The sequence below is a fragment of the Anabrus simplex genome, chromosome 1 (genome assembly GCF_040414725.1).
Source record: "Anabrus simplex isolate iqAnaSimp1 chromosome 1, ASM4041472v1, whole genome shotgun sequence".
Lineage (NCBI taxonomy): Eukaryota > Metazoa > Arthropoda > Insecta > Orthoptera > Tettigoniidae > Anabrus > Anabrus simplex.
In genome coordinates, this window is record NC_090265.1 from 919333746 (window position 1) to 919360774 (window position 27029).

The 27029-nt window shown below is 40.4% G+C and overlaps 1 protein-coding gene across 2 annotated transcripts in view; it reads left to right on the top strand.

The window, feature by feature from the left end:
• LOC136857751 (GRAM domain-containing protein 2B) overlaps positions 1 to 27029 on the top strand; it is a 1093462-nt gene that overhangs the window by 468708 nt on the left and 597725 nt on the right. Inside the window, exons 4-5 of one of the 2 annotated variants that reach the window (XM_067136651.2) lie at positions 3755 to 3904; positions 12800 to 12925. In XM_067136651.2, the coding sequence (XP_066992752.2) occupies positions 3755 to 3904; positions 12800 to 12925 (276 nt within the window). The remainder of the gene's footprint in view (positions 1 to 3754; positions 3905 to 12799; positions 12926 to 27029) is intronic. The other variant, XM_067136652.2, reaches the window with a different exon arrangement.

Sequence of the window (27029 nt, forward strand, 5' to 3'; positions counted from 1 at the left end):
TCTACCCCTACCGTTCTTACCACCTACACTTCCTTCAAAAACCAACTGAACAAGTCCTGGGTGTCTTAAGATGTGACGACTCTCGTCAAATTTAGCCAAATCGATCTCCTCTCACTAATTCGATCCAGTATCTCTTCATTCGTGATTCCATCTATCCATCTCACCTTCAGCATTCTTCTGTAACACCACATTTCAAAAGCTTCTATTCTCTTTCTTTCTGAGCTAGTTATCGTCCATGTTTCACTTCCATACAATGCCACGCTCCACACGGGGGTCAATGACAGGTAACATTGTCCTCTTATTTGATGTGTCCTTATTAAATCGCTCCTCGTACGGTTCTTTAACGTGAAGTAAACTCGGTCCACTCTGACGCCCCACTTCGTATGGCCGAAAATAATGTTCCACGATAAGCACCTCCTCTGTTGTGAAAACCATAACACAGTCTAATATAGATTAGACTGTGACCATAACACTGAACTCACAATATGTCAAACTATTATATACAAGTAGATGCTTCGTTGCTAGAGAAACGTGGACTACAGATGAACAATAAATTCAGTTGCGCTTTTTTTTTGCCGTATATTGTTCTGTTGTAGGTAGGAACATTAACATCATCTACTGGCATGAAACTGAACGAAATCGTGCTGAGCTTTTTGAAGTTTCCGCATACCGGTATCTAACAAATGAAAATCGTTTAAATTTCCATGTAGGTGGTTCTGTAGTGGACATCGTCTCTATTTATCCGTAAAATAATGACACCAGCCAGCATTTATCGGCAGAATATTATGTTAATTTAAGTTTCCAATTAGTAATTTCAGTCGGTCCCGCAGTGTACGGGTAGCTTGCCTCCCTTTTTCCCAGAGGCCCCGGTTCAATTCCCGGCCAGGTCAGAGATTGTTACCTGGATCTGAGGGCTGGTTCTAGGTCCACTCAGCCTGCGTGATTACAATTGAGAAGCTATCTGAGGATGAGATAGCGTCCCTGCTGTAGAAATCCAAGAATAAGGGCCGAGAGGATTCGTCGTGCTGACTAAATAACACCTCGTAATCTGCAGGCCTTTGTAGGCCACGGCCCTTCGGAACTGTTGCGCCATGGGGTAGTAGAATGAGTAATTTCGACTACTGAAGACAGGCTTACATAATAGTTCAATTGCATGTTCCAGTTCTTGCTGCGACCATTCTGCGATCCTTTAATCTCCTCGACCCTTTCGCTCTCTTAGTCCACCACATTTTATATTTCTTATTTCTAATAAAAGAACCCGTTATTCGGACGTTTTCGACTATGTATGGTCTTTTACTGTTTTAACTACATTTTAGAAAACGCTGCTAGCCATTGTACTCATTCTACTGAACAAGTGTGGTAGTGTATGTTCAAGAAGCCAGAAAAGTTTTAGTTGAATGAAAAATCTTAAAACTAAAGATGAAAAGACAAAACGAATGTTACCTCAATTAAGAACATTCAATGTATGTCACCTAATGCTTGCTGAAATCCGTTGTGACCAATCGCATGAAAATCTTCCCATGCTTTAACCTTATTTCATGCTATTTTTTACAACCTGTTTGATGATCCGAACCGGATACGTCTGAATCTACGAACAGCTTTAGGTTCATTCCAGTAGTTAAAATAGCACCGTGTGAACTTCCCAAAATTTTTCAACTCCCTTTGGTTCGGGTACTTCGTTTTGTACGTTTTCTTTCGTCTTTCTGACGGGTTTTACGTCGTCACTATAGAGGAAGTCATTCATAATTTCGACCTAATAACATGGTCCCATATCAGACCAACATAAACCATGCATGATGAAGTCATGCACTTCCTCCGTGGAAAAAAAAAAGTGTGATTTCCTTGAGAGAACACGAAATGCTCTCTACGTGCCCGAATAAAGGGGATTCTTAAGGACCTGGTTTCTCTGCAAACATCAGTAGCGGCGATTAGGAATTAGAAGTGGTGGGCCGCAAACATGTATAGACAACAAAAACGGTTGCTTGTTGATGCTTGTTGTTTAAAGGGCCTAACATCTAGACAACAAAAAGTACCTGGGTCTTAGGGCAAACATCAAAATTGAAAAGATTAGCTATAAAAATACTGAGTATTTTATCCACTCTGAGCGAATTTCGATAGAGACGTAAAGGTCTACCAACGTAAGTGCGGTAATTAGTACTACACTGTATATTAAATTTTCACCAAAGGAACAATAATTACGCATGTATTACAATGAAATAGAAGAACGGCGTAATTATACAATTAAAAATCATTTAGTATTTGACTACACACTGACAAAGTAACAGACACGCTGAGTGAGACTACCAGAGTGACGAATGCGCGCGGCAAGAGAGTGAGCCTTCGTCGCAGAACATGATACACATTATTCCGCGGGTCTCCACTACTTGCTGTGGCGCTGTACAATTCGGTTAGCCGCGACGAACGACATTTTGTGCGTATTTTGCTTAATAATTAAATTAAAGGAAAGAGCTAGCGGAAACACGAAGGGTTTGTATAAATATAAGGGGCGGTCAAAAGCTTTACATTCGACGGCCGGGATGTCAATCAGGCAAAGTCGCCGTGACCACTGAGGCACTCATCCCACCGATGCACCAGGTTGAAGATCTCCATGTGGTACAACACCGTGAAGTCTGTTATACATCCTCGACCGACAGGAACCGTCGACCCCCTTTAGTGGGGATCGAAGGCGTGATGATCGCATGGGAAGGGATTAGGACTATAGGGCGGGTGCTCGAGTGTCCCCCGCTTGAGTTGGCGTACCTTCTGCTTGACGAATTCATCCACCGCCCGCTTATTGTTGTTGTCCGTAATGGATGGGGCTGGCTTATTGTATCGAAACGCGCCCCGCATGGAACTCGGTGCATCATTTCACAACGGTAGTTTTCGACAGACACGTCGCCCCACATACAGTCTTCATTCTCCGATGGAAGTCCACTGCTGTTTGTCCTTCGGCAGCCAAGAACAGAATAACAGCACGTTGGTCCTGTTTGGACGCATTTGGTAATAACGTCACCATAGTTCACGTAGCCACATTTAACACACACACCTCGGCACAACAAGACTGCCACACTAATCCCTTTGCTTTCATGTCCGTGCTTATATATCCGCATCGCAGTCGCGCTACGTTGTATATCCGCTGCAGCAACGCCCTCGAACGGAAATTCTTTAATCACGCCTTATAATTGCTTTTTTTTAAATATACATATAATTCCTAGTTTCAGCCGGCTAAAATGGAATACAATTTTTTTATCCAAAAAGTTCGAGGGCGGCTGCCACCCTCACCCCCAAAACTGGCAAACAGTATTATTTCAAACAAAGGAGTAAGCTCACAACCGTTTGTGTATTCATACATGTCTCCTCCCGAATCATCCCAGATGTTGTCAAAGAAAATAGAAAAGTATAATAGAACATACGTAGAGTGTTCTTCGGGCTAATGATTGCAAAGTATTTCAGGAAGCTCTAAGAAAAGTTTGATGTGTCTATGTATTTCTTGGTCAATTTTTTTGCTATGATCTACGATTCATTCTGCTCCTGAGTCTTGTATCATTTAAAGGTATTTCTACATTTAAGAATTCGGTTTTATCTCCTCATTCCGTGTGTCCAAACTGACATAAGTTCCTCTCATTAATATTGTCGTGCATTTTTTCCTAATTCCCATATCCCTTTTGTTACTGCTGAGTACAAAAATCAGATCATGATTTAAAGTTGATAAAGGTATATATAATGGTAAGTACTTAGTATGCATACGTTTCAGGAGCAACAAGACATCCACCAGCAGTATACCCACCAGTCTGAGTGCAGTCGACGAGACTGATGAATTTCACACGACGCCTAGCACAAGACGTCGCCGTGCTCCTCCGCCGCCACCACCATCGCCATCGATCCCGAATCAGCAGACCGTGACGTGAGCGACGATTCTTACCGTGTTGCTTTAACCAGTGTTGTTTGACAGTCGACCGAGCAAAAACTGACCTATCGAACAGCATTTCCTCTGACAGACAGGTTGATAAATACGAATCCAATCTTACCAGATCTTAGCGATCCCAACAGAAATATTAGGTTGTTGCATAAATCCATAGGGTTTCGGCTATGACAAAAATCTATGTATTAAAAACAGCTTTGGCAAATCCGTCCGTCCGTTCTACTGGACCGATTTGCTTCATTTTTGTTTCTTTCTCTCCGAAATTATCTGCCGGTGAATCACGAACATTGATTGGTCTCTAAGTTCAGCCAACTTTGAGTAATCACAAAATCATATCACCAAATGATCACTCCAGTAATTTCAGGCCAAGGCGTACCCTAGCCCGCAATACATCAGCAGGTTGCTAAGCGACCAACACCTTCATTAATATTCTGATAGATGTAATATTCATCCTTAGTATTGTAGTTGCCTACAGCCATGTTTGCTTACTTCCTGTCAAGTCAGAGAATATACACTTCCTCGGATCACGGAAGAATACTATTCCCTGCTAGATACTCTTTGATTCTCTAGTCTTCTTCAGCTTCCAAATGTATTCGAGAGATGGCAGAGCGTTCCGAATAACTTACATGCTACTAAGTAAAAAATGTCTACGTACAAACAGACCCCACCATGACATACGCCTTAGACATTTTCTGCGAACCCCTATCGAAGGATAACCTACCTACACTAGAAAGAGTGAAGGCCGTGTATCTTAAAAAGTTCTCTGCCTGGCAAAAAACGTCCCTTCGAGACTAACCTTTGAACTTACAAGACAACCGTTCTATATAGAAGGATAGATTTTTACCACACAGACGAACTGATATCAGAATGGATGAATTCTGACTACGAACTGCGGCATACCATAACGCGCTTCTTATTAAATCTCCATAAAACTATTGAAAATGGCAGGCAAAACAATATGATTAGGACAGGCATATCAAGTCGAGTTATCTGAGCTATTTATAATGAATTCTGTGGAGCAACACGAGTCCTCGAGTTGTTAATATTATTACACATTAATTGTTGCACATTTGGGTTAATAGGATATATTGGTGAAGAACTGCACAGTAGGGCCACTATTATCAATAATATGACTTTCTGCCAACGCTGGGGCAATTTTTTAATTCATTTCCACACCTGAAGAAATATATTTTTTTGACGTTTAAGTCGACAAGCCAATCTCCAAGATCAAGATTAAAAGAGCTTCCCTTCATATTGCTGGAAAAAGAACGGAAGAGGTGAAAAATCGAATAGGGAGAATCGAAAGAATAAGGAGGATGTGAAGAAACTTCCTCACCTAGCTCCTGGATAACTACTTTTGTCTCTTAAGCGGCATGCGGGCGTGCTATAACAACACTATTGATGTCGTCCCGGTCGATTTTCTTGCATTGCGGCTGCAAGACGTCCCAGTTGTTGATACCTGCGTGGTGTTGATTAGTTTCCACTTTAATGTAGTAAGTGTTTGTCTTTTTGGGCGTTAAAATGAATGGAAAGGCTTCCCAAAGCAAGCAGAACCTTCTTAAGAAAGTGAAGCTAGAATAAAAGGAAATGTGTACATAACGTAACAAGTACATGATGCGTAAGTAGAAACTTTTGAGTCTGATAACGTCTCTTCGAAATACAGCGATCCTTCCAAAGTTTGAATTAGTAAGGCTTCATGTCTACGAGTCATCAAGAAAAATTCTGGTGTGGTTTTTGATAAGACAACTTGTAGTGAGCTAGTACTTTGAGAATAATGTAGTGTGTCTAAACTGACCATCTCCATCACAGTTTGCAAAGGGGCTGACGGAGTTATGCTAATTTTTTGTGAAGTAAATAAGAATTTTTTAAGTAAATTCCAAGAAACTTAATAGACTTATAAAGGGTATCCTTGGAAAGGGTCCAATATTTACAGAGGAGGCAGCACGCAACAAACGAAAGAAGAAAGGTCCTATAAACATTGGTCGTAAACCCAATATCTTCTGAGTTATGGTCCGCCACAACCTGACGAAACTAACCTACCTGACTGCGGGAGCAATACGATCTGTAGTACGCAGCTCCATGGCTAAATGGTTAGCGTGTTGGCCTTTGATCACAAGGTTCCCGGGTTCGATTCCCGGCAGGGTCAGAAATTTTAACGATCATTGGTTAATTCCTCTGGCACGGGGCTGGGTGTGTGTGTCGTCTTCATCATCATTTCATCCCCATCACGACAACCAGTTCGCCTGCGGGTGTCAAATCAAAAGACCTGCATCTGGCGAACCGAACTTGTCCTCGGACTCTCCCAGCAACAAAAGCCACACGTCACTTCACTTTTCATTGGAATACTGTACGTTTACTAGCGTGTTTTGTTCTTGCTTGATACATAACAACTGCACACACACGATGCACTGCATCAATGATTTCGCTTTTGTCTCGTTACAAAGTGCTCGGAGTGCAAGACATGTCCCTACAACATAAAAAGACAATAACACAACACGCTGTTAGGCTTACGACCTAGGTTTAGGTAGGGACGTATTTCAGTTTAATTTCTTTTTTGTTGCATATGTCCCTCTGTAAATTATTAGAACATCCTGATCATTGATTGTAGTGCTACCGGACCATAACTCAAGATACTGGATTTGCGACCAATGTTTATAGAATCCTTTTTCCTTCGTTTGTTGCGTGCTGCCTCCGCTGCAAATATTAGAACATTTTTCTAGAACACGCTGTATAGTATAGGCAGATTATTAGGTTACACGAACAAGTTGTACATAGATCTTTCCTCCATAGACCACAAGGACTCAGATCAATTCTGAACTAATGTATTTATAAGAGCATCATTTGATTTTTTCTCCACATACGTTTGTTTTTTAAAAGTTCATATTTTTCAGGTTAAATATTTGTTCAAACACTTACTGGCAGAGTTTCTTTAATTCTTCCTCGGGGTTCGTTTTTCCCTCGGACTCAGCGAGAGATCCCACCTCTACCGCCTCAAGGGGAGTGTCCTGGAATGCGAAAGGTTAGGTCGGGGATACAAATAGGAAGGAGGACCAATACGTCGCCCAGGCTATGTTGAACAGGGGCCTTGTTTGGGGATGGGAAGATTGGAAGGGATAGACAAGGAAGAGGGAAGGAAGCGCCCGTGCCTTAAGTTAGGTTCAGTGCCGGCATTTGCCTGGAGAAGTGGCAAACCACAGACAACCACTTCGAGGGTGGCTGAGGCGGGAATCGGACCCCCTCTACTTAGTTGACCTCCCGAGGTTGACGGGACCCCGTTCCAGCCCTCGTACCACTTTTCAAATTTCGTAGCAAAGCCGGGAATAGAACCCGGGCCTCCGAGAGTGGCCACTAATCACACTAACCGCTACACCACAGAGGCGGACACGAATTTGTTTAATCTCCACTCGAAACCTTCCATTGGCTCTTAGATCACCTTGCCCGACCGTTTTTATTTGTTCCATACGCACCATGAACTAGTAAAGAAAACAGCATTAGAGTAATCTTCATTCCAGACTAGGGATGTTTGTGAAAGAGTGAAAAATAAATAGTTAACTATTCTTAACCTTGGCACTGACTGGGATAGAATCGTTAGCTCTATGTCAAAGGGAGTTTGTCCTTAGGAATTGACATAGTACTCCATTTCGAGAAGTGAATTCTCGTTTCTAAACTTCTCGACCTCCTGGAATGAAATTCACCTCTATGGGCTCGGCTGACGAGGCCCCTTCTCAACCTATTAACAACTAGAAAATGTAACCTGAAGTTATAAATGAGATCACCTTGAATGGTGGACACTCTTTACGACCGATGCTCTTCCTGACACCAACCCTACGTGCAGGAATGTATTAATATCGCGCGTTTTTGTCATGATTGGTAGTGTGTTGTGCTGTTTGTAGATGTAGATTAAAATGAACACAAACACCCACTCCACGATCCAGAGGAATTAACCATGCACAGGTAAAATCCCCGACCCGGTCAGGAATTTAACCCGAGGCCCCCTTAACCGAAGGCCAGTACACTAACCAATCGCCCAAGGACCCAGACATGAAATCAAACGTATTAATAAATGTTTAAATCACGTGATAGAAGAGAGATAAAAAATTATCGCCTGTCAACTCTGCCATTCTATCGCCACAAATAATAAAATATAGGCGTATATTGTAACTTTATGTTCTAAGTTAGAAGCCTGAGGAAGTATAGTATATCATTAAGATAATAAAGTCGTAGTGGACATGGTCATGATTAAAAATAAGTACCTACCTACAATTAAAGTTAATCTGAACGAACATTTACAAGGTATGATAGGAATTCGGAAGGATGACAGTCCAATAAAAAGGAGATGAATCCATTAGCTTCTTACTAAGCGTCTTTCGAGCAACAATATATTTAGGTATCATTAACCCAATAGACTCTTCTCTCAAGAGTGCAGACGCTTTTACACCAAGAGTTTTGCTCGCTCGACTGTTAACATCCGTCAGCGCGAGACGTCCCGTTTCGTCCATCAGTTGGTCCGTCATGTGATCCGTTCATGTGTCCGTGTTTGTGTCTCAAAGGTGACAGTTTCCATTATGTTGGTGTGTTTACATTAATGACTGTTTGATTTAGGTAGTATTTTGTTAACTTCAGGGTAAAATTGTTTTCGACAACTTTATAAAATATCTTGTCTTTAGTGAAAGGTTGTGTTATTTTAATTGCCTATAATCCACTTTCCTTATCCTCAAAATATATGAGTTGATGGAGCTAGCTATTTCTGCAGAGTTTTTTTATAATTTGATGTATTGTCACTCCCTACTGCACCTGTCCAGGGCTCCACAGGGCATCAATAAAATAACTTTCACAAATACAGTGGGACACTAAAGTCTACATACACCCCCATTTTGTACCATGTTGTGTACAATCCTGGATGCACAGAGGTGTACGTGCAACTCTGTCTGCGTCCATGTCCACAACAACATAAACCAAGGTCGTCAGACCAGTATCGTACACCACAAGCGTGATAGATGCAACATTGTGTCTTTACTATGATACAGAAGTCAACATACACTTCGAGTCTGTCTTCAGTTGTAAGAGAGACGTTGCAGTAAACACAGTGAAAGTTGTGCGGTTTGTTGATACAGTCTACAGAATTCGATCGCGTTATATGGTCCCAAAAATAACTGAAATACCAAGGGAGGTGAAGAAAAATATCACTGGTCTTTGCCCTGCGAACAATTGGGGAAATTGTTAGGAGCCATGCAATTGTCCAAACCGTCATAAGAAACTACAGTGATCGAGGACGTGTAGAAAACAAAGCTAGATGTAGACGATTACCAAAATTATCTGACAGGGAGCGCCGACACATCATTAGAAAACTGAATGATGATCCCAGAATTACAGCTATGGAGTTGGCGGTAGATGTAGCAAATACTAGTGGCAATATTGTTCATCTGTCACAATACGAAGACTTCTGCACAGTCATGAGTTTGACAGTAGAACAGCAAGGAATAAACCGCTCATAAGCAATGTAAATGAACAGAAACGCCTAAAATTTGCAACTCTGCATCGAAGTAAAGATTCCACATTTTGGAATACGGTGATTTCACGGGTGAGAGTAAGTTCGACATGTTCCAGTGTGCTGGAAAGTACAAGGTGGGGCGAAAAAGGAATGCAAGTTCAAAGAAGTGAAATATGGTGCTGGAAATATTCTTGTGTGGGGTTGCATGTCTGGAGCTGGAGTTGGGAATTTAGTATTTATTCAGGACATTATGGATAAATGGAAGTATCTCACCATCAAAAAGGAGAATTTGTAACGATCTGCGGAGAAACTAGGACTACGAACAGACTGGGTATTTCACCAAGCCAATGTCCCCGAGGATACGGCCATTGTCGTAAAAGAATGATTACTTTACAATGTACCAAAACAGTTGCATTCTCCTCCCCTGTCACCAGACATCAACCCAATTGAACATCTTTGGGGAGAACTAAAGCGAAAGATAGAAAAGTACAGTACAACAGCAAAATCAAAGATGATTTGAAAGCGGCCTTAGTAAAAGAGTGGAGTAACTTTACATCTGCGGAAAAAAGTTGGTGGAATCTATGCCTCGACGTTTGGAGGCTGTGATTGAAGCAAAAGGCGCCAATACAAAATATTAATTTGTGCATGAAAGTGAACAACACCACAGTGTATGTTGACTTTTGTACGTAAACGGTGTTTCATTTGTATGTTCAAGATGTCAGTATATGGAACTATTATTAATTATGCAGTGTATATGTTGTTCTTCAGTTTGTAACATGACTGTTTATGACACAGAAAGTGAATACATCATACTTTGTTGATTGATTTTGTCTTGAAGTGTTATCCTTGGGGCGTGTGTAGACTTTAGTATCCGTTGAATGAGAACTTCCGCAATCGATCCCATCCTCCCTACTTTCATTGTCTTCTCAGCTAAACTCAAGAGCATACGGGTCAATGGCCTGTTCGAATAAAAATGGGCACCAATTTAAATATATTGGATGTAGAGTGTCCTACAACATGAGAGGAATACGTTAAGTACTAAATGAGACATTTTTGTTTCCAATCAAAACATAAAATTTTAATGAACTGATAGTCACAAGGGTAAAAATAAATACACGAAACAATGCCATATGAACATACATGATAAATCAATTATCTGGAGAGTGTCTCCATGTTCACGTCAGTCTATTATATATCTGACTCTCATTTGACACTTCCAAATCACCTTGTACACACGCACTTAATATGCGAATATGTGAATATAGGAGTTACAAGCACCTACATTCGCACACCACAATCCTGCTTTCATCCTGTACGGTCGAATTATATTCCACGTAGGATTGTCTGATATAGAACAGACTTCACTTGAACACTATTCTTCATATATGAAGAGCACCTACTATTCTTCAATATCGCTGCACAATACTTGGTCTACTATGAACCATGAAGACTACTTCCGAATACAATAATGAATGAGTGAATGAGTAGTGGGCCTAATCTGGCCGTTTCTTTTATAGATATATGGTCTTTTGGCAGTGGAAGTGGTAAGCTCTCCCCCCTTTTCAAAGGTCGCTCCGCTAATAGTTATTTTTCAGAGTCGAGTGAGTGTTCAATTTGTAGCCCTTAAATTCTTCTATCTACTGATTGAGTTTCATTCAGATCGCATCGTAGGATCGCTCGTAATCTCGTAGGCTTTCCACTATAAATTGGCGCTTTAGCCATTGTGTTGCGGGGAACCCTACGTCTCTATCGCGCGGTTAGACCTTCAACATCTGGTTCCTATTACACGCACCTGTTAAAAGTGCGTCATTATTGATCCGCTCGTTATGTATTATACATTTCGGTATCACTGATTAACATAAAATACACTGGTTCGAAAGAGTCCTCACTCATATATTTCCATAGGTTAGATCCAAACCTTTTTATTATTATTATTATTATTACTATTATTATTACCATTTTTATTATTATTATTATTATTATTATTATTATTATTATCAATGTTAACAAGTGAAGATTGTATGTTGGCACCAGTGAATATGCGGGGTAACCGTTGAGATTTTCTAGTTCTCGCGTTAACACACCGTGTTAAACTCCGCCTTCTGACCTAAATATCCTCCTGCGCGAGGCGTGCTATCTCTTCCGTCTGTCGGCGGAGCGAGGCCGTTATTTCAAGGACTCTTTGTACATAGATCATTTTCTCTCGGTGTGCATAACGATTATCTGCTCTCCGAACTGGCGCAGCGCCATTCGTGTCCCGGACTGAGTGAAAAATGTTCATTATGACACTATATGTTGCAGAATGCATATATTATTAACTGGACCTCATGACATGCCTATGGTGTGGTGATGAACGGTTACAATACAACAAGGCGTAATAAACTGCCCATCGAGCTGTATGTAATACGTATAGACTTCAAATTTTCTCTCTCTTCTATGACTTTCTGTAGAAGCCTTTCTGATGTCTTTGATAGAACAAGTAAATTCTGGCAGTGAAGAAGACGAATCATAATATAACTTGTATCTATATTTCAGAACTATTTGAATATGTCTTTATTCCTTAAAAAAGAAGAAGAAAAAGGGGAGATGGAATGGAAGGTAGAAGTTTCCACTATTCGTAACCTCGGCACTAAGTAGCAAGGAGTAGCTAGACCTGTGTTTGGTTGTTCTTGTCCACAGGTATTAACCAGGCGCTCAATACTATCCTAGGCTTAAAGAACCTCAGGACCTTAAATTTAACCTTTAAGTTTTTCAGTCTACTCGAAATATAACATATTTGTGAATGAACACATTCATAACAAAACGGTATCTTTCGTTCCACAAGAACATCCTCACTTTTAAACATGGTTATACGTGTTCAAAATGCCTTAAGTTTAGTAAACATTCCAATGATTGTGAATGGGTGATATCTTGAGAACAAGCGTGACATTTTTTTATACAACTGCACGTCTGTTATCGCCAGTGTCAATGCCTCTATTTATTTCGGGTCACTGGCCTCACTCGTAGCTTCCTAATACAATCCTGGCGGTAGAGAAGCTAGGGGAAGGCAGACGGGATGGGAGGTGACTCTTTTCAGTGGGTAGAAAGAGAAGTGAAAAACATTTTGGACTTCCTGACAGTAAATTAAACATCCTTTATGACTTAGTCTGAAAATCATTCAAGGCGTTTAACACTTGCATGCATCTTTAACGTCATGTGATCCGTATAGCATCCACAGAAAAGCCTGCCATCACACTCCTCACCAAACCAGAATTTCTTATCCTGTCCTAAACGTTCTATCAACGTAGCTGTAAACAGCGAGCTGTGAATCACTGATGTTCCTGAACTCACAAGTATGTTGTTTCTTTTAATGTGAATTGTTCATTCTGACGAACTCTCCATTACAGAGCTCCATCATCAGCGGTGCCACCCATTATAGTGGTAAACGAGGACGAAGAAGTTGACGGATCAGACTCATCAGCACCATCCACTCCGTCGCCAAAATCGAGGTCGCGCTCGCAATTTTATCTAGAGTGAGTGATCTTTTTTTTTTAATGTGGGCTCGTCAGTATGTTCGTCCGGTAGCAGGTGTGAGTGTCTTAGAGCTTCCTTAGTTTGCTGTGCTTCTTGAGTGCTTACTGTCTGTAGAACACTAGCTATACCCAATCGGCAACTCGTTACGACAAAGTTGTACAAACCACCTTAGTTCCTCTGTTAACAAAGAAATTCCGTGTGTTGTATTTGTTTATTACAGAGTGATGAAAATGCTTAGAAATATTTCTGTTTGTAAAGGAGTTGGAATAATCGTGTGAATAAAAGAAAGATTCCAGCATTCCTAATAGTATGTAACGGTTGAGTCGACCTGAGTTTACTATAACATTAATGTAGGGCATTCTCTTTTGATTTATTTTAAAATATAGGTTTTCTAGGCAGTCTGAGGACTTAAAATTGTCACCCCAAATGGAGATTTGGTGAAATGTAAGGACGTACGAGTGTGTACCCTCGTTTCCCTTCTTCCATTTTGCCTTTGAATGACTAAGTTTTCCTGTTTTCTTTATTCATCTACCTTCTCTTTAGTCACCGAGTAGAATGGCTTCTCCACTGCATCATCGTGCCTTATGCTTTGTTAGGTTTTTCTTTGGTCGTAAAGGTTGGAGTGCTTGAGTGTTTTCAGTCTCCATTACTCATTTTGTTTATAAATTTGTATCAGGATTTATGTTTTATATCAGAGTATAATCGTACGATCTGCAGACTACTCCGTTGTCACTTCAGACTAACCTCCAAATAAATAAAAATATTTTAGTTGACATGTAGTAGTTAATACTAACACAGCCCCCTTTCGCCTTTAAGAAGCAAGTGATTCGTACGTAGGATACGTTTTCCGGAGGACTTACTTGACCAGAAGTGACACTCCGTCAGCATTGTAGCGCATTCATGTATTCCCCGTGGCCATACTAACCTTAAAACATTGTTAAGTTTAACTTCAGGGTGTGAAGAAAAGACTATTTCATCTAGGTATAGAAACATTTTAAACGCTGTTGAGGCAAAAATAATTATCTATTATAATAAACTAATAGAAGATGACTGTAATACATATAAACACATTGTAAATATTTACTTAATATGAATAAAACGTTAACTCCCACGCTTAATCCCTTAATAACTTAGTTGATATGTGGGGTAAGTGAAATTTGAGTGAGAAAATATGCTTGTTGTTTAAAGGGGCCGAACATCTAAGGTCGGCCACTGAGTGAGAAAATTCGGTTGGTAAAATACAATTCATAAAATATCTTATTTAAGTGTTTGTGTCGTTTCATTGTTATAAAACGTATTCTACCTACGATGTTTTCAGGAAAATGACTTTTTTTAACAACAATATGTTCATACCACTATTCTAGGAGTGGTTTCCAATCTGAAATATCGTATACTCGTGTCCCTAAATCAAAGACTGGGTTTTTAATTAAGAATGTCTTACCATTCTTACAAATATTGAATGAATATGTACAGTAAAGTTTGAGAAGAAATGTCATTGCATTGTTTAGTTACATTATTGTTTCGTAATTAATTAATTTAGAGTAATTCCTTTCGGCAGCAGTCATTCCCAAAATAAAACACTTCACGGAATTGATATCACTATGTCACGGATGTAAACATTCAATAATTTATTACAATTTCAGTTTATTTTACAAAAGTCAGACTCGTTGTAGAGAGGATGTTAAGGTTTTTAGACAAGTTTATAGAAATTCAGAAGCATCACTCACAAGCAACAGAGAATATTTCGCACAGGATTTCGAGAAACCTTCTCAATCAAAAAGCAGCAATCCAATTATTTTTTTCAAGTTACAAATGTGTTACCTAACATATATATTTGCTTCAGCATCGCTTTGGTAATTGCCCATCGCAGTCGTACGATACAACTCGAACAATTGGTATTATGCACAATAGTTGCCTTCTGTTACACTTGCGGTGGAGGGACTTTCTTCAGCTCAGTTTTTGGTGTAGTATGGTAATGGTATTTGTATATATCATGTAATTGTATGAGTTACAAAAAGTAGCTCTCCTATAATTTTGAAACAAAAATGTTCCTTGGAATCAGAGCATTCAGCGATTTGTTTAATAGTTTATGTCCCAAGTTTATTAATATTTATTGGTGTATCTTTGATTTTTGTTTTGTGTCTGTTACAATGATAACTACAAATGCAAATTGTTTATTTATAAAATGGATGTTCTCTTTCTCTGATATACAGTGAAAGAAACGGATAAAGCTTCTTTCCTGCGACTCATGCGTTTCATTTCTTTTCTTATTTGCATGATCGCCGTATCATCACATGTTATCGTTGTTTAGATCAAGGACGCCATGCTCCTATATATTGTGCACGAGAAGATAATTATATTTTCGATGTGTTAAGAGGTGAGTACGATATATACCATGATTGATTGATTGATTGATTGATTGATTGATTGATTGATTGATTGATTGATTGATTGATTGATTGATTGATTGATTGATTGATTGATTGATTGATTGATTGATTGATTGATTGATTGATTGATTGATTGATTGATTGATTGATTGATTGATTGATTGATCTTTTTTCTTAGTGCTTAGCTTACTTCGCTTCGGTCAGTCAATCCGACAAGGACATATGTAGATAAGCATTCTTAGTTCCTCTGATACCAAATTTATTTATTTAATACATTAATTGATTCCTTTTAGTCATAACGGGTCTTTTCTAACGCAACTTTACCACGTTAATGCGAGATCAGTCGAACACCCAGCCTCAATAAATTTAAGTCTTGGCCGGAAATTTAAGTTATAAACTTCATGTTATCATACATCAGTCCTGCTTAAACTCTGCACCCGAATTCGAATCTGGAGCACACGGACTGGAGTGGATGGAGCACGTATTCGACATTTGTCTGCGGTGAATGAGTGGTTCTGACGATAGAGCGCCGACTTCCTGAGACCAAGTTGGCGGGTGGTATTCGAAGATGCTCAAATACGCTAGCCCCGTACCGGTAGAATTTTTTTTTTTTTTGCTAGGGGCTTTACGTCGCACCGACACAGATAGGTCTTATGGCGACGATAACCGGTAGAATTACTGGTACCTAAAACAACTCCCATGGGACAACTTTCATAGTCATTTTGGTGTATCTCTGCTTCTCTTACTTTTCATGAAAGAGTCCATTATTCTCCCAGGTATCCTAACCTCCTCCATTCACTTCATATGAACCCACTATCGAAATATTGTAGGTCTATACGCACAACTCCATCCATCGATTTCATTAGAAACAGCTTTTATCTTCTAATATCCAGTACCCTCCTCTCGTTTTTCTGTCTGTCTGTCTGTCTGTCTGTCTGTCTGTCTGTCTGTCTGTCTGTCTGTCTGTCTGTCTGTCTGTCTGTCTGTCTGTCTGTCTGTCTGTCTGTCTGTCTGTCTGTCTGTCTGTCTGTCTGTCTGTCTGTCTGTCTTTCTGTCTGTCTGTCTGTCTGTCTGTCTGTCTGTCTGTCTGTCTGTCTGTCTGTTCTCATATTAGCAACCGTTTTCGTGATTATGTATGACCTAGGTCTTAATTCTGTCATCATTGACTGTTGACTGTTGACTTGCTACACAAGTAACAATACTTACCGACTTCTTTTCAGATTTAATTTCCTGATCTGATATTTTGACATCATTCGACTGCAAGCTAATACTAGGAAATTAGGATTGAACTGTAGTCTTGTGAAATGGTTTCCGTGTATATGTGTGTACGCCTCTAGTAACTGTTTCCAACAAATCCAGCGTTATTTACCAAAGGTATTTGAGAATATTCTGCAGGCTGATATGTTTCATTTCCTCTCTTTCTGCCTTGATCAAATACTGAGCTAGGTATTCCCTCCTTACCGCCATTATATCTCTATTTAATTGCCTACCACTCATAACAAAAGGGGAGCTGAAAACTCCGATACTTCGTTTGCATGGGTATTTTTCTCCAGAGATACCAATGATTGTTTTTTACTTACGTTATACTCTAAATGAAACTGTTTTCCATATAGGAAGATACGCATTCAACTCGTTAATTGAGGTGTTTTTTTACTCGACTCATATATCAGCTCTCGAGAATTGTCATGTTGTGTGGAAAACTACAGTCTCAACTAGCACATTTTAAGTAAAATAAAGCGAGTTAATAAAACTTTATATGCTTTCCTCTTATTAAAAGTAAAGCTTTGAAAAGCTTGTCAGAATGACTATTCTTTCTTAAACAGCATATTATTATTATTATTATTATTATTATTATTATTATTATTATTATTATTATTATTATTATTATTATTCCTCTGTCGGGCATGCGACAACCCGACAACATATTAGAAAGTGCACAACATATAGTGTAATATTCGTGTAATAAATTCAGCATTTCTTCCTCTCAAAGTACCATTCAACTGATGAAGTATCTTACATCTTCGACGGAAGCTAATTCAACCTCGTGGAAATAAGTGATTTATGACCACAATTTGAGGTAGTAAGCGAGAGCAAAAATTGGAAGGCAACGCAATAACGAAAATGAGACCGGAATGAAAGTCATTCGTAGTATGAATGCCAAGATTGGTGCGTCATATATATATAGCATGCTGTAATATAATCGGAAGGGGTCGCAAAAGAAGGGGTCACCGCACTGAAATTGAAATCCAGTCGTTGAATAAAGGGAGTGGAGAGAAAAGGAGAAACGATCAAGAATAAAGCACGTTTATGCCTTGAACTGTTACCTTCTTTCTCCTCCCTCCCCACCAAAACTCCTAATTCAGAGGTTCTCAAACTATTATCAGATTCTACCCCTCACTCGTGGCTAAACGTTCAATATAACCCCGACAAAAATATCCTAAACCATAAGTTTAAAAAATATGATTACCTGGCAAATTATTAAGGCATTTTAATTCATTATAAAACATTATTTTAAATACGCATCGTAAACAAGACAAGATTGTGGATTTAAATATATTTGTATAACACATCACAAGAGATTTGAGAGTTAGTGTCTATCAAGTATAATACAATGACAGTAAACTAACACAGGATACCCTGTTTATATTAAAGTTTCACAGAACGCTAGATTTTAGTCTCAGTGTCGAATTAATAAATGTCGGCCTTAAATTCTGGAATTCAGCCATTGCGAACCATCAAAATTTCAATGGGATGGGTGTGACTGCGTGGCGTGTCAGTTTTCTGATGTGTCGTAATCCATTTGAAACTTCCAAGCGATGCGTGGTTCCATATATACATATTTAACTTATTATTATTATTAAATGTTGAATTTTACAGCGGTTTTACACATCGTTCTTCGGGAGATCAGTGGTGGTGTCCGATCCATGATCACGGGTTGATTCCAACCAACTAAAGAGAACACTAAACCTGAATGATCGCATTTCATTTTAGCAGATCTACCAATAAAAAGAAAACTGCATTGCTCCTATAACAGCAGCCCTGCAGTGTCTTCTTACAAGTATGTAGAAGTAAAACGGGAGTTAAATACCAGCACTGTGTTATCGATATAATTAAGTCAGAAGTATGAGGTGAGGAAGTACAGTATATAAGATGAGTATAACACATGGTTGATAGGTAGCTGTGGCGATCTGACGGACCGAAGCCTAGCACATGTATGCACCCCCCCCCCCCACCTCCCAGTCACCGCTTCTGACTGATATACAGCAGCATGCCACGAACCCGCGTGAGTTGAGTCGAGGGGAGAGGGACGAGAGTCTAGGCTGCAATATCAGTCTCTTACGCCTTGCTCTCAGTAATGCGTGCACCGAGCTCGATAGCTGCAGTCGCTTAAGTACGGCCAGTATCCAGTATTCGGTAGATAGTAGGTTCGAACCCGACTGTCGGCAGCCCTGAAAATGGTTTTCCGTGGTTTCCAATTTTCACATCAGGCAAATGCTAGGGCTATACCTTAATTAAGGCCACGGCCGCTTCCTTCCCACTCCTAGCCCTTTCCTGTCCCATCGTCGCCATAAGACGTATCTGTGTCGGTGCGACGTAAAGCAACTAATAACTAAACAAGTAATAAAGACAGTTACAGTATTGTAAAGGTGGAATTATAAATTCTCACTGCTTTCATTTTTTGTAAATGGAACAATGTGTCAGATGCCTACGTTATAATTTGCTTTAGACTTCCCGTCATTCTCAATTGAGGTTTGGGCTTCGCTGATAGCCTTGGTAGCCCTCAGTATACGCCACTGGTAGTTTATTTTATTTCTATTCGCATAGAAGTAGTGACAGGATTGTGAACTTCAATATTCCTGATAGAGAGACTGCATGATCAAATCTTTATCACGGAATGTACACCATGTTATCGGGAAATGTTTAATAAAGCGAATACTCTGATACCGTTATTGATCGCCGTATTGCTATGAGTGACTGATGAGACGCCGTATTGCTATGAGTGACTGACGAGTTGTGACGCTGACGGTACAAATTAATTGCACACGCTTGTCAGAGTTTCGCAACCACAAGTGGCCGTGCACTTTTGTTACATGACCTGGATCCAGAAGGTCTTAGCTCCTCATCAACAAGCGAATGTGGCTCACAGTCTCTCGCGTGTTAATCCGCAATAAGTGGTGTTCCCGCGACAAATTCTTTAGGCACCAAAGTGAAATAGACTGCAACTTTGTGAGGCGCTGAGATGTAGTCACCATCTGTCCGTACTGACTTCTTCTTCTTTCTTCTTTTCCTACCGCTTTTCCCACACCTGTGGGGTCACGGGTGCGAACTGCGTCGCACATGTGGATCTGGCCCTGTTTTACGGACGGATGCCCTTCCTGACGCCAACCCTATATGGAGGGATGTGATCACTATTGCGTGTTTCTGTGGTGGTTGGTAGTGTAGTGTGTTGTCTGAATATGAAGAGGAGAGTGTTGGGACGGACACAAACACCCAGTCCCCGAGCCAGAAGAATTAATCAGAAGCGATTAAAATCCGCGACCCGGCCGGGAATCGAACCCGGGACCCTCTGAACCGAAGGCCAGTACGCTGACCATTCAGCCAACGAGTCGGATCTGTCCGTACTGACTGTGTATTGTAAATAGCTTGTTTTAGCGGAAATGTAATGTCACAGACTCTGGGGGAAATGCAGTCTATATCCATCTATCATATCATCTCAAGTTCTCAAATGACAAAGTATAGTAACAGCATTTAGTGGGAGATCATACTAAAATTCATATAATCTGTAATGTTTGTTCTATTTATTAGTATATTACTAGAGTAACCACAAAGAATAAAATGCATATTTCCACATGGCCAATATTTGATATTGTGGGCAACCACAGGCCAGGTAAAATGCAGGTTTTCAAAGCGTAATAAAGCATAATTTCAAAAAATAAAAGCATAATACGGAAGAAATATCGTTCTTGTGCCCAGCTGAAGGTTTAATGTATCGGGTCAGTTTGAACGATGAGAGAATAGTATTTTCGTCAGTATCGTCCCTTTAAAAAAAAATCTTAAGTCAACTGGCAATGTATGCTGTAACAGTTCCTCCACTTGATGCCTCGGTAGAAAGAATTTTCTGAACTCTCAGCTGGAATTTGAATCTCGTATAACCCTTCTGACGGAGGAAAATGTAGATGCTCATATATGATTTGCTTACAATCAACACCTCAACAATGAAGATGAAAAAAAATGAAATGAAATGTCGTATGGCTTTTAGTGCCGGGATTTCCAAGGACGGGTTCGGCTCGCCAGGTGCAGGTCTTTCTATTTGTCTCCCGCAGGCGACCTGCGCGTCGTGATGAGGATGAAATGATGATGAAGACAACACATACACTCAGCCCCCGTGCCATTGGAATTAACCAATTAAGGTTAAAATCCCCGACCCGGCCGTGAATCGAACCCGGGACCCTCTGAACCGAAGGCCAGTACGCTGACCATTCAGCCAACGAGTCGGACAATGAAGATGAAGATAAATATTAACAATAATGCACAGCAAATTGTGTTTAAAAACTGTATTGCTGGTACAGAACTACTTACTTTGACTTAACTTTAACAGAGATTTTGCGTTTATTTAGAATCGTTGAAAGTGAAAACTGTGAGTATAACATAATTTATCTTCTCATTTAAAAATCTCATTTTTATGCATACGATTAATTGCATAAGAAAGCATAATTAAATTATCAAACTTTTAAAAAGTCCGTAAAAAGTAAAGGATAACTGTGGTTGCCCTGTTGATTCTACGGCTCTAATTAATACAGCGTTAAGATTTTGCCTCAAGAGAATAAATATTACCTAAATCGCGACATTGAAATAAATTGTTTCGTTTTCAAGATTCTCTAGAGCCGGGCTGAGTGGCCCAGGCGGTTAAAAGGCGCTGGCCTTCTAACCCCAACTTGGCAGGTTCGATCCTGGCTCACTCCGGTGGTATTTGAAGGTGCTGAAATACGACAGCCTCGTGTAGGTAGATTTACTGGCACGTAAAAGAACTCCTGCGGGATTAAATTCCGGCACCTCGGCGTCTCCGGAGATCGTAAAAGTACTTAGTGGGACGTAAAGCAAATAACATTTAATTATTATTATTAGATTCTCTAGATGCAACAACTTCTGTTTCATTATTTTGAGTATGTATACAGGTTACAGAAATTAAAGAAATAAATTGTTTTATTTTTTCTGCTTTCAGTGCGTTACTTCAAAAGTTTTCAACACTTTTATTAATCATAAAAATGTATTTTATTCATACTTTAGCACAGAATATTTCTGAGGGGTACAAACTATTATTGAAATTGTTATCGATAATACAAATTAAGAATGTTATATGAGTACACAGGCGTGCCATATTTAACGCATTCAGATTACAAGTATTGCGTAGGGAGCATTTTGTATTCTAGAAAAGTTATTTTCGAGTAATTTACACTGAAGAAGATTCCGCATTAACATTAATTTCTGATTCAGAATTAAAGTTACTGTAGTTACAGTAGCCACAGAAAGTATTCGTACACCAACGTTTTAATATATACCCTGTATATTAAGCACCATGAAGTAATATAAACACATCCAGTGAGACATATGCATAAAGAAAAGACACCTAGCTGTACATTTGCTATGAGATTTACAGCGCTCAACGTAATAAACAAATAAACTCGTCTTTTAACACAACAAAAAGTATTCGTACACTACTAGATAATTCAAACACTGTCCGAAGTCTTTGTACAAATACAGTCTTAATAATTTGTATGCATGCCTTTATATTTGATTATCTGTTCCAGATGTCTGCCATTGAGTTAACTAAACGTTTGATGTACGTTTCAGATATGTTGGACCGTGCATCTGAAGGTATCTCCTTAAAATGTTCTTTACTAGTAGGATGGTGTTTTTGCACGTCTTTGCCCAGATGGTCCCACAGGTTCTCTATGGGATTGAGACCTGGACTCTGCGGTGGAGTGAGAAGTCTTTTTGGGGCGTTGTACAACAACCATTCACTGGTTATCTTGGCACAATGCTTAGGATCATTGTCCCGTTGGAAGTGGAAGACTCCTTCCAGATGAAGCTTGTGTGCATTGCTGCTTAAATTATAGCGCAACACATCTATGTACATCCTGGCATCCATAATACCATCAATAAATGCCAGGTTTCCCACTCTATTCGCAGCCATGCAGCCCCAAACCACAACACTCGCTTCTCCGTATTTTACCGTGGGGATTACGTATTGAGATTCACGTTCGGTGTTTGGCTTCCGCCATATCTTCCTGCTCATACCAGTTCCAAACTGTGTAAACTTTGCTTCATCAGAAAAAATAATGGAGTTCAAAAATTCCATTGCCTTTTCACAATACTCTTTCGCGAACTGTAGGCGCATCTGCCTATTTCTTTCACTTATAAGTGGCTTCTTTCGTGAACATCTACTGCGCGGGTTCGCACTGTGCAATACATTCCGTACAGTCTGCACACTCACCGTTTTGTTGGGCCTTGAAGCGAGTTCTGTAGCACTTCCGAACGGTTCCTTTCTTGCCGAATGCACAATATTGCGTCGCTCCCGTATTGTCAGCACTTTTGGACGACCAGATCTGGGTTTGTTTTTTGTTTGCCCGCTGTGCTTGCATTTTTTAACTATTGAACTCACCGTAGTAAAGCTAATGCCGAGCTGTTTTCCAGTTTGACGATAACTTTTACCTTGCTTACACAGTAACACTATATTATCTCGTTGACTCAATGAAAGTTCCGTCTTCTTTCGGTTACGTGCCAGATGCGACCGTGTCGGATGCGACCCGGCCATTATCGTGCCAATAGCGACCGAGCGGATAAGCATCGTGCCGCATGCGACCCATCAATCACTTATAATTGATCTGCATTAAGGGCTGTCACCAAGTGGCAGATTGCTTATAAGTAGCTAACTTGGTCTTTTCTAAAATAAAGGTCTGACACCATTGTTAGCAGATTCGAGTGCCATTGGTCGAAGGAAAAATATAAGAATGTTGCTGGCTTTACGTCCCAGTAACTACTTATGTGGTTTAAGGAGACACCGAGGTGCTGGAATTTAGTCCCGCAGGAGTTATTTTACGTACCAGTAAGTCCACCGACACAAAGCTCACGTATTTGAGCACGTTCAAATACCACCGAACTGAGCCAGGATCGAACCTGCCAAGTTGGAGTCGGAAGACCAGCATCTCAACCGTCTGAGTCACTTAGCCTGGATGAAAAATAATCACCATCGGAATGTTGACCGGCAGGGTAGGAAAGTTGGTGGTAGACAGTTTCTAATCACTAGATTTCATGCCAAAAGCCGGGATTCAAATCCAAACCTTTTCGCAGTGTTCAAATGGAGTGAGGGGATATGATGCTGTCGATGGTGATTCGGCCGTCGGATGGCGACGTAAAGCATTGAGCAGACCCCTTGGTATTATTCGAGAGGAGTAGGCTACGTGCCGAAATCGGGTTTCATCTCTCCATACTTCATTATCATAATCTCACATCCAGACACGCAGGCCGCCCAAGGGAGTAAGGTAGAAAGACCTGCACCAGGCAAGGAATGGGAATGGGAAGGAAGCGGACCTGGTCTTAAAGTACAGCCCCGGCATTTGCCTGGTATGAAAATGGGAAACCACGGAAAACCATCTTCGGGGCTGCCGACAGTGGGATTCGAACCACTATCTCCCGGTTGCAAGCTCAGGGCCGCGCGCCTCTAACCGCATGGCCAACTCGACCGGTGGGAAAAGACGTAAACACATCACCATGTTTCGTGTCGTAAAATGAGTTTCCCCCAGAAGTGTTATGTAAATTAGGGGCAGTAACTGCTTACAGGACTTACTGAAATGGCATTGCACTTCGTTTAGCTTACCTTATCTTGGGTGATGACACAACTTATCAAATGATAATTTGGCGGTCGCATCCGGCACGGTTACAGATTAAGCGGTCGCTAGTGGCACGAGTCGCATGCGGCACGGTCGCATCTGGCACGCCACCCTTCTGGTTTTCACCCCATACTAAATAACCTTGCGGCAACGACAGCACAGTGATGACTGAAAAGATAACAACCCATCCTGCAGGCACAACTGTGGCGACAACTGATTTAACTAAACACGAAGACAGTGCACCCGCACTGTATGAATACTTTCTTGGCGGCACGATCTGCAGTTTGTATACAGTATAAAGGTGGGCCGGCGTAAGGTTGCACATGACAGCTGAGCACAATGTTGGTCACACTGCAATGGCGCACGAAGCGATTTTGCCGCCGCAACAATCAATCAATCAATCAATCAATCAATCAATCAAGCAATCAATCACTACTGATCTGCATTTAGGGCAGTCGCCCAGGTGGCAGATTCCCTATCTGTTGTTTTCCTAGCCTTTTCTTAAATGATCGCAATGAAATTGGAAACTTATTGAACATTTCCCTCGGTAAGTTATTCCAATCCCTAACTCCCCTTCCTATAAACCACAGCTGACTGCACGACACGTGAGTTTTTAAAAACATGGGAGAAATGTTTTTAATGTCATCGCGATGATACGCAATACAAATGAAATCCACCGACAAAAATCGAACTTTCAACTCACCGATTATTCATCACACAAAATGATACGAGATAAATAGGCTATACTACGAAGTTCTTATTATCGCGATGTTAGAAAATACGAAAGAAATCGGCCGACAAGAATTTCACTTTAAATACGCCAATAAATGTTAGAATAATATACACCGATGCTAACACAAAAGGTTTCAAGTAAAATCTATAAAATTTACGAAAATTCAGAAACCTTATTTTCATACCTGATTCACAAATGTAGAGGCTCGATACCCTCCAGACCACTGCCATCATTACCATCGCCTTTGTTGTCATTGTCATCGTCGTCTAAGCCAAGGATCATGTAAGAGATCATCAACTCCTGATAGTCATTGATGATGCTATGAATAATGTTAATGAATGTTAATGAATGTTGCGACATGGCTAACTTTCTTCATCCACAAAGCCGCATCCATTCGAGCAATAATCTCCCGGAACAGTCCTTCCACTTCAGTGATTGTGAAGGACTTGTTATAAGTGCGTACGTTATGTTTTACTTCACCCCATACCATACCGGTACCAAATCAGTGAGGTTGAAGTGACTGTGGTATGGCAGCAAACTAATAACCTCGTGCCCTTGTTCCTTTCCTCGTCGATTAATTTAGTCATACACATATGCGCTGGGATATTTCTTTACTGCAGCCGATCCACTAACGGTTCTTTACGGGCGCTCGAAGTAGGGGTCTTGTCTTGGTAAGGTGCATTGTCCTTAACGATGACAGAAGGGACTGAGCAGAAATAATCGTACTCGTGTCTTCATATTGCATCAGCCTGGAAACAATTCCTGTTACAGGAAATAGCTTCATTGGTTTCTTTCCCGTAGTGCTGTGAAACACGTCCCTATTATCAGCCCCGTTTCCGCTATTGCTGTGTACCCCAGTCCCTTTTTACGTCTGTTCTTGGAGGCGAGCACCTCTCTGAATAACAATACACTCTGAAAGCCCAAATGTTTGACATATGCGTTCCACAACATGATCTGCAAGAACAGAGAGACGGCTATACAAGCGTACGAATTTCCTCTCCCTCTCGTAAAACTCGCGAGTTCTCCGCACTAATTCTAATGCCTGACTATTAAGGGACACTCCGCGGCGCAAAGAATTATCACTTCACGCTCTATGACTATGTTGCCGTTTCCGTGACATCGCACTGCATCCGTTAAAATAAAATTTCACAATTATCTCTCAATGAAATCAAAACTTTCATAAACACGCGAATCACACCTGACCACGTGCTAGCGGCGACAGACAAAACGGCAACACTTCAATATGGTAGTCAAGCTAGTTATAGATGGCACCATCATACTACCCATATTGCCAAAAACAATCAAATTAAAAATAGTTCGTATTTATTTTGTGGTTCCCTTAAACCTTATAACATTTTTAAATGTTCATATTTATGTAAGCAAATAAAAGATTATAAGTACTATACGGAATTAAATACGAATTAACGTGAATAAAATGCGTAACTCTATCTGACATAAATAATAGTAGATTGTTGATTCTGATTGACGGGTGACGTTCATTTGATTTTTGTAGTGGTGCCAACATGACTTACAACTGTCAAGTGCAACCTTGTGCCGGCCCACCTATACAGTAGTGCCGATCATGTTACATTTTTAAACGATCTGTATATTTAGCGTGTATATCTGATGTCTGTCGTTATGTCGTTTATAAATCTGACTTCAGCTCGTAAGTCGTAATGATGTTCTATCACTTTCCATAGGTGTACGAATACTTTCTGTGGCCACTGTACGTGACTCATTTCATCACTGAATGTTATTCATGCGTCGCACTACTCTCACTAATTTTATGGATTTCAGGGACTATGACATGCCGTAATTTTGTCCAGCAGCAGTTCTATTTACGTGCTAGTAAATCTACAGACAGGAGGCTGACACATCTGAGCACCTTCGAGTATCACAGGACTGAGTAGGGATCAAAATCGACAGCTTTGGCTGAGAAGGTCATCATTCTACCGTTTCGAGCAACTCAGCCCAGCTATTAGTTATACGTCCCATTAAGTACTTTTATGGTTTCCATAATCACTGGGGTGTCCGCAAGAGTTCATAACTCGAGGTAAATCTGCAGACATGAGGCCGGATTGTTTAAGTA